The 14,399-nt window shown below is 42.5% G+C and overlaps 1 protein-coding gene across 1 annotated transcript in view; it reads left to right on the top strand.

Annotated features, from left to right (window-relative positions):
• Positions 1-14,399, top strand: part of EVC (EvC ciliary complex subunit 1) — a 122,757-nt gene that overhangs the window by 21,724 nt on the left and 86,634 nt on the right. Inside the window, exons 3-6 of the mRNA XM_077280124.1 lie at positions 1,770-1,853; positions 3,952-4,184; positions 9,444-9,528; positions 11,025-11,123. Coding sequence (XP_077136239.1) covers positions 1,770-1,853; positions 3,952-4,184; positions 9,444-9,528; positions 11,025-11,123 — 501 coding nt within the window. The remainder of the gene's footprint in view (positions 1-1,769; positions 1,854-3,951; positions 4,185-9,443; positions 9,529-11,024; positions 11,124-14,399) is intronic.

Raw genomic sequence — 14,399 nt, 5'->3', positions numbered from 1 at the left:
ATATGACATCTGACTCTGACCTCTGACTTTGAGACCTGACTCTGACCTCTGACTTTGAGATCTGACTCTGAACTCTGACTTTGAGATCTGACATCTGACTCTGAACTCTGACTTTGAGATCTGACACTGACATCTAACTCTGACCTCTGACTTTGAGATCTGACATCTGACTCTGACCTCTGACTTTGAGATCTGACACTGACATCTAACTCTGACCTCTGACTTTGAGATCTGACATCTGACTCTGACCTCTGACTTTGAGATCTGACATCTGACCTCTGACTTTGAGATCTGACATCTGACTCTGACCTTTGACTTTGAGATCTGACATCTGACCTCTGACTTTGAGATCTGACCTCTGACTTTGAGATTTGACTCTGACCTCTGACTTTGAGATATGACTCTGACTCTGACCTCTGACTTTGAGATATGACATCTGACTCTGACCTCTGACTTTGAGACCTGACTCTGACCTCTGACTTTGAGATCTGACTCTGAACTCTGACTTTGAGATCTGACATCTGACTCTGACCTCTGACTTTGAGATCTGACTCTGACTTTGAGATATGACTCTGATCTTGGTTACGTGATTCTCAGTGCAAATATGTGTCTGAAATGTATTGGGACTGTCACACTGACTTCCTCCAAGCCAAATTCAAATGATGTTTCATTTGATTTTGATATCCGACTTTCTTAACACAACAGAATGAGAATCACAATGACTTTGAGGCACCTTGGGCATTTGCATGGTTAATCACATAAACCAAGAAAAATTAGCATCCATCATCACCTGAACCTTTGACTGAATGGTGCGGCTTCTGTCTCATAAAGCAGAGCTTTTGGGCTGGGTATGAAACCCAGGAGCAAAAATATAAGGTTTTTTTTTGCAATTAAAAATTTTGCACCATTTGTCTTCTGGTGCACTGTCTATCGCCGGCTGCAGAATGAGTTAACTGAGAATCCGTCAGAGAGCTCAATATGACGATCTGAAAAGGAGTTTGTCTTTAATCTCTCTTTTTCTGAGCTCCATTCAGCTGATTTATGACCACAGACCCCTCAAAATACAATGTGCAGAGTATCAAATGCCAAATGGTGGCACATTTTTAATTGCAAAAATTTTTTATAACCCCAAAGACGTGTTTAAAACAAAATATATATTTCCAACTCCTGCGACTAAGCCCTCGGAGGATGAAAACTTCTGCTTTGCCCCTGGACATCTCTGGGAGTCCGTATATAAGATATATGAGATTGGAATAATGAAAATGATCAACTAATTATATCTTCCAGAGGAAACCTACAGACCGCCCACATCTATAAGGTTCTAATGGCGTCCAGCGTGCCATGTGCATGCATTAGCGGTATTTAGTGTACCTTGTCGAGAAGCGGCCACATAAATCTCGCGCTAATGGTTAGCACGGGGGATAATCAGACGCATAACAATTAATTGAGGAACAGCTTTCGCCACCTTAATGCCGTTCTGCTCTGTTAGCTTTTATTTGTGTGAATAATTGGATAATGCTTCATGGTTTATTTATCTTCCATTCCCGCCGGTGCATTCACATATTTTATGCAATCTCTATAAATAACGGTTATTCATATTCTTTTCTACTCTGAGATTGATTTGCTGTGTTGGGAAATAAATTGATGCGGTTGATGGTCTGAATATTGTTACCCAAACTCTCCTCCCATCCTCCCCCAGTCGAACCTCCCGTTACCGAGGACTCGAAGTAATAGACGTTCCGTTCTTCTTCTTTTTTTTTTTTTAACAGGAAGGTGACCGGCTGTCGAATAACGGAGTCGCCGCTTTCGCATTAAAGGCCAAAGTTGTTTATCCAATAAATCAAAAATTTAGGGTAAGGATTCGGAGCCCATGCTCGGGAGGCGCAAAACAACCTCTGTCTATGGGATTGTATATTTTCTAAGACATTTATTTATTTTTTATTTTTGTTATGATTTATAATCCCCCAACTAGTAAAGATACATATAAAGTGTGCATTATTGCAGGGAACAATACACTGTGGCGCTGGGTTGTTTTAATATGCAAAGCTATTCATATCTATCCTAATCGGAGTCGCAAGAAAAGATGGCAGGGATTTTATATTTTGCATTTAAATTGACTATAGGGTTTTATTTGAGAAAAATAATTTTGATATAACCACAATTCACCATGTACTCTAGACAAATCTTAATCAGCTCCACATCCTTAAAGGGACACTCCATGCATAGTTATATACGGTGTTATGTTTAATACAAAGCCTGAGGGGTGCAGAGCATGGCGGTATACTAAGTACTGTAGTGGACAAAACTTAGTTCATTCATTTTTTTTTTTTGATGTAGTGTTCTATTACCATTATTTTTCTTAAATGGATGTAATTAGGGCTAAATAGTCTTGCAATTGGGTTTTGTTACAAAAATCAGCACCTTTTACCTTCTGTACCCTCTGTGTTGCTCTGCCATTTGCTGGGTACAGAATGAGTTAGCTGAGAATCCGTCAGCGAGCTCGATGAGAGGCTCTAAAGGCAGGTGTAGATGGCTGTGGTGTCTCTCATCCAACAGAATCGGGCTGATTATACAAATCGCACTCCGATCAATCTTTGATCAGAATGTGAACATAGTGTGATCCAATTCTCTCAAAGGAGAAGATGGAAAAAAAAATTCTTCTCCATTGTGTCTGTGTGAAGAAATCGGTTTGCACTCAGATGTCTTCTGAGTGCAGTCTGATGATTCCTATGCACTCAATGATCATTGGATCATGCTGCAATTTTTTTTCTTTGGACAGACACTGTCCGAGGGAAAAAAAACAACTTGTGCACATGGAGACAAGTGCTATCCGTCAAAACAACGAATAGCACTCGTCCAATTATTATGGTAATCTTCAAGAGCTGTAAAAGGAGCGTGTAACTCTTTTATCTGTTTTTTTTTTAACCGCTTCAAAGTTGAAAGCGCAGGGAAATAAAAACCAAATGGTGCAAAATTTTTAATGAATCCCAACTGCAAAAATTTATTTTTAGCCCTAAAGACATGCATTTAAAGGGAATCTGTCAACAGGTTTTTGCTGTGTAATCTGAAAACACCAGTGATGTGTCACTTGTCAAAGTGTGTGCTGTAGTTTACTAACAGTGAAGGATTTATTACTAAGAGATTAACATTGCTGGACTAGTCCAGCAACTAAACACCTCAATGTCTATGAACTTTGTACATGGAAAGCTTGGTGTGGGCAGAGTTAGATGTGGTGTGGGTGGGGTTAGAGGTGGTGTAGGTGGGGTTTGATCTGGTGTGGGCGGGGTTAGCTTTCTCAGCTCTGCTTCATTCTAAATCTAAAAGCTCTGATTGTGTCATAACTGCTGCACCCAGTAAACGGAATGATACAGTTGTGCTCAAAAGTTTACATACCCCGGCAGAATTTTTGCTTTCTTGTCCTTTTTTCAGAGAATATGAATGATAACACCAAAACTTTTTCTCCACTCATGGATGTTACCTTTAGTAGCCATTCAAACCCATTTGTGTCAACTTCTGTGCAGGTTATCAGGCCAAAATCACCAGGGTATGTGAACTTATGATCAGGGTCATTTGGATGTTTTGAGTTGTCATTACGATGTAAAGAGAATACACAGTAGTTTGACAATAAATGGCTTCACCCAACCACTAACCATGAGTGGAGAAAAAGTTTTGGTGTTATCGTACATATTCTCTGAAAAAAGCCAAGAAAGTAAAAATCCTGCCGGGGTATGTAAACTTTTGAGCACAGCTGTAAATATATATATATATATAATATATATATATATATATATATATATATATATATATATACCGTATATATACCGTATATATATATATTATTATATTCTATATTAATATTACTATGCTTTATGATTGTAAGTCCCATGGAAGAAATGGTTGATGGAAGAGGTACAGTATTAACCCTTTATTCAGTTGTGTTTGTGCTTCCAGCCTCTTGCCGATGGAGCGTCGAATCCTTCGCTGCATGAGAACTATAAGAGGACTCGGTTACCCAACCAGATCTTTGAAGATTCTGTGGAGAGCAGTATGGAATCCATGAGTCAGGGAGAGAAGGAAGATGGGAGTTCATCTACTACGATACACTCGAATACCAGCCTGGATCGATTCTACGAGAGAATGTTTCCTCGAGTTAACAGCTTCCCAGAAGTCCTGCAATGTAACGGGTAAAGATCGGTCTATATTTTAGCTTGATGAAACAATTTTGCCTTTAAAGGGAACCTGTCTGTATATGGAAGTAATGAAAACTGAACTGGAGAATACAGTGGCAAGTAAAAGTTTCACTTTTAGAATTGGGTGTTGGTCTTTGGGACAGGGGCAAAAATAGAAATTAGGAGGCTCTATAGCAAACGTCCTGATTGGGCACCCAAAAATAAAGATATGAAATATTCAGTGGAATAGGCAGATAAGGCAGAGGCATAAGCGCAGTTATAGGTCACACTTCCTAACTTTTCTAAAGAAAGGGAGAGGGATATGTATTGCAGCACACACATGGTAGTTTTTGTCCATATTGAAGCCCCTTAGTGATCTCACCTAAAATACCCCATTAATTGCACTGATAGATTATAATACCCCCAAAAATGCATTCATCACACAGTATGATACCCCACAGTAAATTCCTCCGTAGTACACTTCCACACGCTCAGTAACATGACCCCCACAGTGACCTCAGCAAAAGTATGATGCCCCCATACTGTAGTTTTCCAACATAGCATGATGCTGCCATAGTGACCCCTACACAGTATGATACCCCAACGGTGTTAAAAAGTTCTGTATGATGCCCTCAAAGTACCCTCCACACGGTAAGATGCCATTACAGTTACCCTGCACAGTATGCTGCCCACACAGTGACCGCCTTCCCACGTTGTGATGCATTCACAGATCCCGACTCACATTTTGATGCCCTTATAGTTCTCTCACACATAATGAGCCCCCACAGTGACTCCCTCCCACATCATGATGCCCCCACAGTAACTATATGATGTTTTCAAAGTTTCCCTACATAGTATGATGTTACTACACTGACAGCCTTCCTTAATGCCCCCCACTGTTCCCCAACTCACACTTTGATACCCCCACACTGCCCCCACAGTTAGTCTCTCCCACAATATAGTGCCCCCACAGCACCTCACAAAGTATGATCCCCCACTGTATGATGGCCCCAACACTCATTATGATAACACGCCACAGTCCTCGCACAGTACGATGCCCTCAAAGTCCCCCCCCGCCCACAGACAGTTTGATGTCCCGCACATTCCTACCACACAGTATGATGGCCACTTAGCACCCCCACACAGTTTGATGTCACTATATCCCCAACACAGTATGATGCCCCCAAATCCTCTCCGCATTATGAGGCCCAATCCCCCCCTACAAGTGCTTACTGATAAAATGAAGAATAATAATTACTCTGCTTCCTCCATTCCTCCATGCTCCACTGTGTGCGGTGTGTTGACTGAGACCCTGTGCAGCAGGCACGATCTAGTGACATCATCACACCTGCTGTGCTTGGACTCGGACACACAGGCTGGATGTTGGAGGAGGGATCCGATACCTACCTGTTCCACCTTTGCATTCAGCTATCTGCATCCGGACCACCTCCCTTACTCATGGGTCCTCCAGCAGCTTCTTGGTGTGCCGCTATTAATGATACGCCATTTCTCTAGGCACACACTGTATGTCTTGCGATAACAGTGTGCTGTACCCTGGGCTTTTTGGGAGTCTCTAAGTTCAGGTTCTTTATCGATAGGTGAACTTTGCAGTGATCTAAAAGTGCTATGAGCAGCAGTGGGTGGTAGATCCCAAGGGACAGGCAAGAAAACGGAGTGTGGCAACGAATTTGTGCAGTAGCTGCCACATCCAGAATTTTTTAAGTACCGTACTGTAACATCAAGCTTAAGTTTGGAATTTGAGTTTCTGTTATCTGAGAATGATCATGGTGCCATTTTCTTTACAGTTGGTTAATACCGCACCTCTTACATAAACCAAATGTCCACACATTACATAGGGACAGCTCACACAGATCTGGGGGTGGTGGTATGTGGGAAGGATTGATGATGACTCTGTTGGCTCAGCAGTAAAGGATCCTTCTTTTGATGCAAAGTGGTTTGCATAATACACACAAGTCTGCCATCTCTAGGCTAAGTGGTTGTACCTGCCCAGCCTGAGCAGCCACAGGATCTATAGTTGACCCAAAAAGGCATGGGTTGGTGATAATGTCACGATACTGAAGCAGGACTTCCCAGGGCAATGGGCTTCTTCCCTGTATCCATGCTAAGAGGACCCTAGACTATCCCGGTTCCCCAGATTACCCCTGATGGTGGAGATGCCTTTATCTGGGTCCGAGAGCTCAGCTAAGTAGCAAGGTAAGTATTTAGAAACAGGGAGCACCTGTAAGAAGCTCAGCACTTCCCAGTCTCGAGTTGGACGTCCGAGCTGTCATTCAAAATACCAATAGCTCAGCACACCCCTGCACCCGATTGGATGACTGAGCTGTCACTCACTGCACCCACCCTGAGGGGAGAAATCGTGACACAGGTGCAGTGTAGCACCACTCAATGTTTTGTCTTTGACCAGTTGCTATTAGCATTGGCCATTGGGGGTGCTGGGTGTCACCAGGATAGATCACCAATATCTTAAGCCCGGATTACCCCTTTAAGTGCTGGATGCTGCACAGACCTCGTCCTGTTTGCAATTATTCAATCTTTGTATGGTTTAATTTCAACCACAGATTTAATATTTTAGCAAGGATTAACAAGAACAAGAACTGTGCAACACAAGGCAATTATTTTCCTGGTTTACGCCAAGGTAGCAGATCCATTGCTGCGAGTATTTCCTGCTGTCATTACTTGCATAGTGATCTGTCATTGGTAACATTACACAATAAGAGCCCGAGTAATGACTTAAGTCTTTGGATTGTTTCTGTATTTATTTATGGTCTGCATCCTGTAAAGTGGCGCGGGGCGATAGCCGTGGGTGAGGCAGTCGTCTCCAGTGCCCCGGCGCCTTACATGAAAGTTGAGATCCTTGCTGGGTGAGTGGACTTGTGCTGTGAGGGCATTAACCCCATGCAGGCCGCATGTAACCAATGTTGCTGGTTTGCCAGGACCAGATGTGTCACAGTTCAATGAGGGAGACCAAAGCAAGTAGAGTCCTGATCAGAAAGTGTCCTCTACTTGCTTTGCGGTTCCAAGTCCTTTTTCCCACTGCTCCCACCGTGGAGTTCCCACTAGGAACCCTTCAATGGTCCCAGCTAGTCAGTACTGTTTAGGCCTGTTACCTTCTGCGTTACAAGCTGGGGTCTTGTATCTAGGTGTCCTAGGACCTGTCTGCAGAAGGTCTCTGTCTCTCTGTCACTTATTCTCAAGATCTCCCTATCCCTCCACTCATTCAGGATCACCCAGTCCTCTCACTGTGCACTCCAGACCCTTTCTGCCTTCCAGGAAGAAGTCACTTTCCCTTACACCAGCCTTTCCCACTATGGGCTAGTCCCAACTATTAACTCTTACTTACCCTATAGTCAACTATATACATCATTAGCATATCAACACATATTACCAACACTACTTACATATCTAATACACATCACAATCTACAATATATACAGTATAAATATTACATTTCAAGTTACACAGTTTTTACAAAAGACGCAGTACACATTTCATAAGACATTACAAGAACGCGATTGGTGTCTTCAGGGAAAGGAATGTGACATCAACAGTCCACGTCCTTACAATGCAATGCAACATCAACCATATAATAAAGAAACGTAATAATAGGAGGAAAGTACACGCTGGTTTTAATGAAGTGGCATTTTGTAGTAGTCGCGCATCACTTAATTAATTCGGCACAGGTTATCAGTGGCGAGAGCCTCGCCAGAAATGTAACTCCGATCAGTCCTGGCCTGTCTAATTTGATGGAACTGGCCAGGATTGGAGTGAAAACGCCAGATGTAGTGAAAACGTTGTGCAACTTTGCTTTGTGCAAAAATGTGCAACTTTTCAATGTGTTATACAACAATTTTTGGGTGTAATCAGTGATAAATTGGCCTCATAGTTTCCGCCCGGATTTTCAAAGTATATTTTTTCTCTGAAACACTGTCGCATTTTAGACTAAAACATGTATGACGGCAGTCGTGCAGCCAGTATCTGATTCATGCTGCCTGTGGCTCGACAGGTTTCTTTTAAAAGGAGTGTTATCATGCTGGCATGCTGTATTTGCTTTGGACAGATCTGTGGAGCCCTGTGTTACTAAAGCTAATACTCAGGGATTTGAAGCAAATATGTTTGTACTTGTTTCTGAGATGCTCAAGACAAAACCTATAACAAAATGACCATTTACCCTACTGTAAGTGAATAAGTAAGTAAAAAGCAATAGTATATATAAATAACATAGGGCACTTAGTAAACACTGTTTTTGATCAAAAAGTCAACCAACTACGACAAGGTGACCCAATCGGGCTGGTCCTAACCACTAGTATTGAAATCTTAACTTGTCAAAAGTGACCTCAATGTGATTAGGGCCGAGCAGGACCAGAGCCCAAGTATGGACAGCCAGCAATGGGAAGCCATAGGAAGCTATATAAATGTAAGTCCCAACTCGAAGAAGATGAAGCGACACCCTTGCTTGCGCAGAGTGCAAGAAACTAAAGCAAAATCAAAAGAAATGAACACTAAAACTAAAGAACATTTGCATTACAATGTAGGAATCTTTTGAGCTTCTTTTAACTGCCCCAGGTTTCCAAAAACGCAAAGCGGTTAGAAGATGTGACCTGACCATCCTTCAGAAGGCTTCCAAGCCGCCCAATAGTTTATACAATATACTGTAAGTAAAAAACCAAAAATGCCGCCAGCCAAAAACATTGCAAAAGGTGCTCGAAAATGAACCAAAAATACACAAAATGGACATTTCAGTACAAAACATGCCGTCATGTTCTGACACATCTTCCTCCTGAAAACCTGGCGAATTCGCATATGTCTAAAATATGTAACGTTCACATACTCTTAGATGTCTACCTGTCCTTTTAGGTGACTTCAGAAAATGCTGTCATATGTGTAGATAAAAAAATAGCACTATCCCTATGATATCCTGCATTTTTTACTAGTTTTCCTATCATAGGAAATAGGTGTAATGTGATCCCTCACTCTAGACAGAACTGTAGACAGATTAGAGCAGTTCTAAGGCCACGTGCACACGTTGAGTATTTGGTGAGTTTTTACCTCTTACAAAACTCACCAAATTGTCAACACGAGTGACTGATACGTGGGGAAAGAAGGATTTTAAAGCAATTCTGTAGCATCTATTACAGGTTTACTGTATTCCAGGTCCTTTTTCCTAGTGAGTAAGGGTCCAAGCACTATGCCATGGAAATTTTTACCGAAAGCCTATGTTCTTACAGCCTCTTCTTTTTTGTGTTCTTCTTTCAGATGTGATGTTAAGCTGTGTCTGTACAGTCTGTGCTTGCAAAGCTTACCCATCCTGGATACAGAACTTAGACAAGAGCAATATACGGTGAGTGTGATCGAACGAGTCTCGCTCAGCTCCAGGATCTGTCATGTGAGGAACTGTAGAGGTCCTCAAGTATGGCAAGATACGTCCACCCATAACTGAAGAGAGGAGACTTTCTACAAATATGATAGAGCGCCTCCTATGGTAGCCTGCGTTATATCCCAGGAGAGCACGCACAGATTTATTGTATGTTCACACTGGGACCATCTATTGCAATTCTAGCAGCTACAAAGATCAGTGATCAGATGTGGTGGTTGGGATATGGCGGCACATTTCTTCTGTAAGGACCTTTACAAGAGAAATATGGTATTGAATGAAGCTGTCTAAATTGATAGATGACTAATACTATGGTCGCTCTGTGTCCTCCAGAGCCTGTCAATCGTTATGGAAAAGTGATGGAATTATGGAAATCACAGGATTGATAGACAAGTTAATGACCTGCAAATGTTGAAAATCAAAAATTCAAAACATCTTGATTTATGCAATATCAAGTATTAGGGCCACATACCGAAATCCCCGCACTTTTGGCTGCTATCTATGAGGTTATTAATGGTCGTCTGAGGAATGTTTTGAGTCCCTGATTGCACTTGGGCAAGTCATCAAGATCCGCTGCTGGCAGCTGCCTTTATAATTGCCGACCAATGGCGTCCCAGATGTGCTCGATGGGAGACAGGTTTGGAGACACTGCAGGCCATGATAGCAGGTTTAGGCTACGTAGGCTGCTCACAGTAGTACCAGTAATATGCGGCCTGGCGTTGTCATGTTGAAAAATTATTTGGTTATGAACAATTAAGTACAATCTTAGGGATATTAATAATTGTTAGGACTGTTAGTGAAGAAAATGTGAAAAGTGAATCAATTTTCATAATCGTCAACCTGCTGGGTCATTTTTACTAAACAATGAGCATCATAACAATTGTGTGGGTTTTTTTTTCACCATTTCATCCAACTTTAGAATTTTTTTCCCCTGCTTTCCAGTAGATTAATTGGTAAAGTGAATGGTGCCATTCAAAATTGATACTCTTCCCGTGAAAAAAAAACAAAAAAAAGCCCATACGTCTATATACAAGGAGAACAAAAAACATGGTGGCTCATTGAATAAGAGGAGGAAAAAATTAACACAAAAAATGCATCCTTAAGGGTTAATCTGAGCTGCAGTGTAAAGCATAGGCGAGTTGCAGAGCCAATGAGGAGTTTCTGATCGCTGCTTTGTATTAATGGAGGAGATAAAGCAGCGGCATCATTTTTAAGACTGGACATTCACTTCTCTGTCCTCCTGACGTCTTCTCAGCGCAGGTTGTCTTTTTTATACAGTATTCAGGTTATCTTTGATTATTTTTCTTTAATCTGATCCTGAAATTGAGGGTAAAATATTTTCTGCAGACTCCGGGTCACAACATATGTCTCTATTAGTTGGAAATAAATTGCTCGGCTTTGACCTCTGAGCCCGGCATTCACCAGAACATTGATTTTTCCTCTTTTATAATCTTTTTCTGTAGATGTTTGTACAGATTCTCCGCATAAACCTGACCGACCTATTGCTGGAGAAGAAGATTGATAGAGAACTGTTCACGCACATCATGTCATCACAGGAGACCGTAAGTGCTCGAATTGCTCTGATTTCTATGATTTTTGGTTTATATGTAACCAGTTGTTTTTTAAGCATACGGAGCGTTATATCGCTGACTTGCTTTGCTATATTTGTTCCCATGTCCGGTTTAGTTTTAGTCTTAATTCGTCTATACACGTTAGATAGATGTCTGCGATCTCTCCTGACTGCCCCGTACTCGGGGTGCTTGGCTCTCGGCCCAACGCTCCTCTGTCCTCTATGAGAACCCCAGTCAGGATTATTGGTCGGTGTCTTATCTGTCAGCTGAATAAAAGGTTCAGGAGATTAAATTGAAACCGCCCAATCATTTATTCAGCTGATATAATCTCTTGGGAAACAGGAGGCCACATACACATAGATGGTCCGCTGACCCAGACAAAATCGGCAGCTCCAGATGACTTTTACATATTGTGTATGGAGCAGTCTCTGTGAATTATAGCTTCAGCTGGGAAAACTCAAAGTCAAAGACGCCGGCAGAGGAAAGATGGCAGAACGACTGATGAAGCCACTTCAAAAAACTACCGCCTACATTTTCCTGAAGCTGCTTCACCTGGGAAAACTCGGCGGCCATGTTTACCTAGAGCATAAATTATGTAGGATCACAATGGATAATGGTAGGTATTATTGCACACCTAAGGCTCCATAGACACAACATCAGTGATTGTCATCCATGTGCGGACGCTACATGGACACATTATATTCTATGAGAATATTCACAAATTGATGTTTATTGTGCAACAATAGTCGGAACATTACAGAAAGAACCTGTCCTACTTTAGTCCAAATTGCAGACCAAATTCACCCACTCAAGTGAGTGGCTACATAAAAAAAAAAAAACGGAGCACATGGATGACATAAGTGTGTGCCGTTGGTTTTCACTGACCGGTTTATAGGAGAAGCTTGGGAACAATTCATTTTTTAGGTTTTTTGCATACAACACGTCTGGTAAAAATTATACACACGGACTAAAAATGGATAAACTACCAATCTCGTAGACTAGTGAAAAATAGTCCACAAAATAAAGATAAAACTGCGCTGACAGTAAACCCCACTGAGGGTTGTCCAAAAATTAGAAAATGTAGGGGATTAATTTTCCAGAAAAGCATGCTGCATCTTTTTCTGACATTTTTTGAATGGGTCTACTCAATCAAATGGCGGTAACCGAGCTAACAAAATGATCAAAAGAATGGTCCTATTAACTTCTATGAGAAAACGACTTTCTGTTCATAGGTTCAGGTTTTCAAAGGCACCAAGCGGTTAAAAGATGTAATGTCCATTCTTCAGGCATTTTTCACTATGAAGACTTGCTGTACTTTACAATACAAGTCAACAAGACAACAAAATAGACACCCAGGAACCCTTTTTCAGAATTTTGTAATTTTTTTGTGCTTCAAAAATGCATTTTCTGCAAAAAACACCGCTTAAAAAAAACCTTAAAATGCGCTCAGGAAACAAATAAAAAAATGACATTTCAGGTTAACAAATTTCCAGAGAATTCCTGAAGCATGTTCTACCTGGAAATTGGAGGTTTATTAGTCCTCTAGTGATAATCTCCTGTTGACTAAAACAGTGATTTGATCAAAACTACAGCAAGCAGCCCAGTAAATGACACATTGCTGGAATCAGATTGTGTCAAAAACCTGGTGACAGATTCCCTTTAAAGGGAATGTCCATTCCATTCTTTGTCACAAACTGGACCAATGTGATGTAAAATTAAAGAAGAACAGATACTCACCTACTAATGCTCTACTGTCGGTGGGACTCGGGCAGTGGTACTGCGGAACAGCGAGGGATCGGTAGATGAGTATGTGTTAGTTTTTTTGTTTCATACCACTTTTGTGTAGTTTAAAATGTGGGCTTTAGGCAGAATCCTCTAGTGATATAATGTTTACAGAGTAGACCAACTCAAGGACGTTTGATTTTAACATGCCCGATCCCAGGCATCTCTGATAATAGCTGATTTCCCAGCTGGGCAAAGCTTGTCCAATGATCCAAACTAAGAATGCATGTGGATCGCCCCCAGGCGCAGGGCAGTGGGGTACTCGGTACTGGGTCCCTCTGTCTCGGTTCTGGGGATGTCACGGTGGCCCGACCCGGTCCGTGGCCCTGCTAAGGGACGTCCAATTAAAGGTGTAGTTTGTCAAGTGTTCGTGACACCACCTGTGGTACTCGGTCAGGGTGACCGACGCTGCTAGGGGTCCGCTGGGGTGATGGAATGGCAGCTAGATGGTATACCTTCCCACAGGTGAAGTATGTCCCCAGGGCTTCCCTTGAAGAGCAGGTGGTGATGGTGGACGATGTAAGTCGCGATGAATAACGAGGACACAAGGTTGCAGTCTCTTTACCTTTTACTGAAGACTTCAGCGTCCACAGTCCAGAGTACCGTTCACAGGGCAGGCAGAGTCCGGCCGGTCCGAAGGCACATCCAGAGTTCTCTTAACAAGTGGAAATCAGTAGCCTTCCTACTAGCCCCTGTGTGTTGTAGTACCTCCCTGCTGAGCAGCGGGATAGTCCTCACAACTCTTGTGTATATTTCTGATGTCCCCCAGATGGTATGGCTAGGACGACCCGTATGACGGGGTAGGCCTGGAGCTATTTTATAGGGACCCTAGAGACGCCCCTCTCCCACAATTTGCCTCCGTGTCTTCATTAGATTAAAGGTTGGGCAGCCAACTTGGAATTAACTGTCCTGCCGTAGTTTGAAGTAATGCGTAGAGCCTATTACTCCCTCGGCGTTCCGGCCACCGGCTACGCGCCTCAGAAGGATGTTGCCGATCTTAAGGCAGGACTCCTCCTGGTATTATCTCCTTGTGCTGTGACTTAGTTTCTCACTCTCCACAATACTCTTCGCTTCTTGTCCTTTCTTAGGATGCTGCCGCAATGAGGTGCAGGCGCAGCTCCGTAACGTTCTATCTCTTGCTTTGTCTCTGTCAGGATCCCACCCCTGACAGGGACCTCTGTCTGCAGCTCAGATGTTCCTCCTTCTCTCCTTGTCTGCCTGACAGGTCTTCTCTGGGTCTCACCCAGGCAGCTTTCTGACTAACTTATTATCCAGCCCCCAGTTTTACCCGAGTGTGAGGAGTGGCCTAATACATAGAACCTTTTGCTCCCCCTGGTGGCCGGAGTGTGAAGTGTAGTGTGTGACTGTGATACCTGGTCAGGTGAACTCCTTTAGTACCATCAGACGTACCATCACTCCCCCAGGTGGAAGAGCGACAATACTTCAACGACCAGGACTCTGGGGCGCTGCACTTGTTAATGGGGA

Source organism: Ranitomeya variabilis, chromosome 1 (assembly GCF_051348905.1).
Source record: "Ranitomeya variabilis isolate aRanVar5 chromosome 1, aRanVar5.hap1, whole genome shotgun sequence".
NCBI classification, from domain to species: domain Eukaryota; kingdom Metazoa; phylum Chordata; class Amphibia; order Anura; family Dendrobatidae; genus Ranitomeya; species Ranitomeya variabilis.
This window is presented reverse-complemented; position numbering and strand designations above follow the sequence as displayed.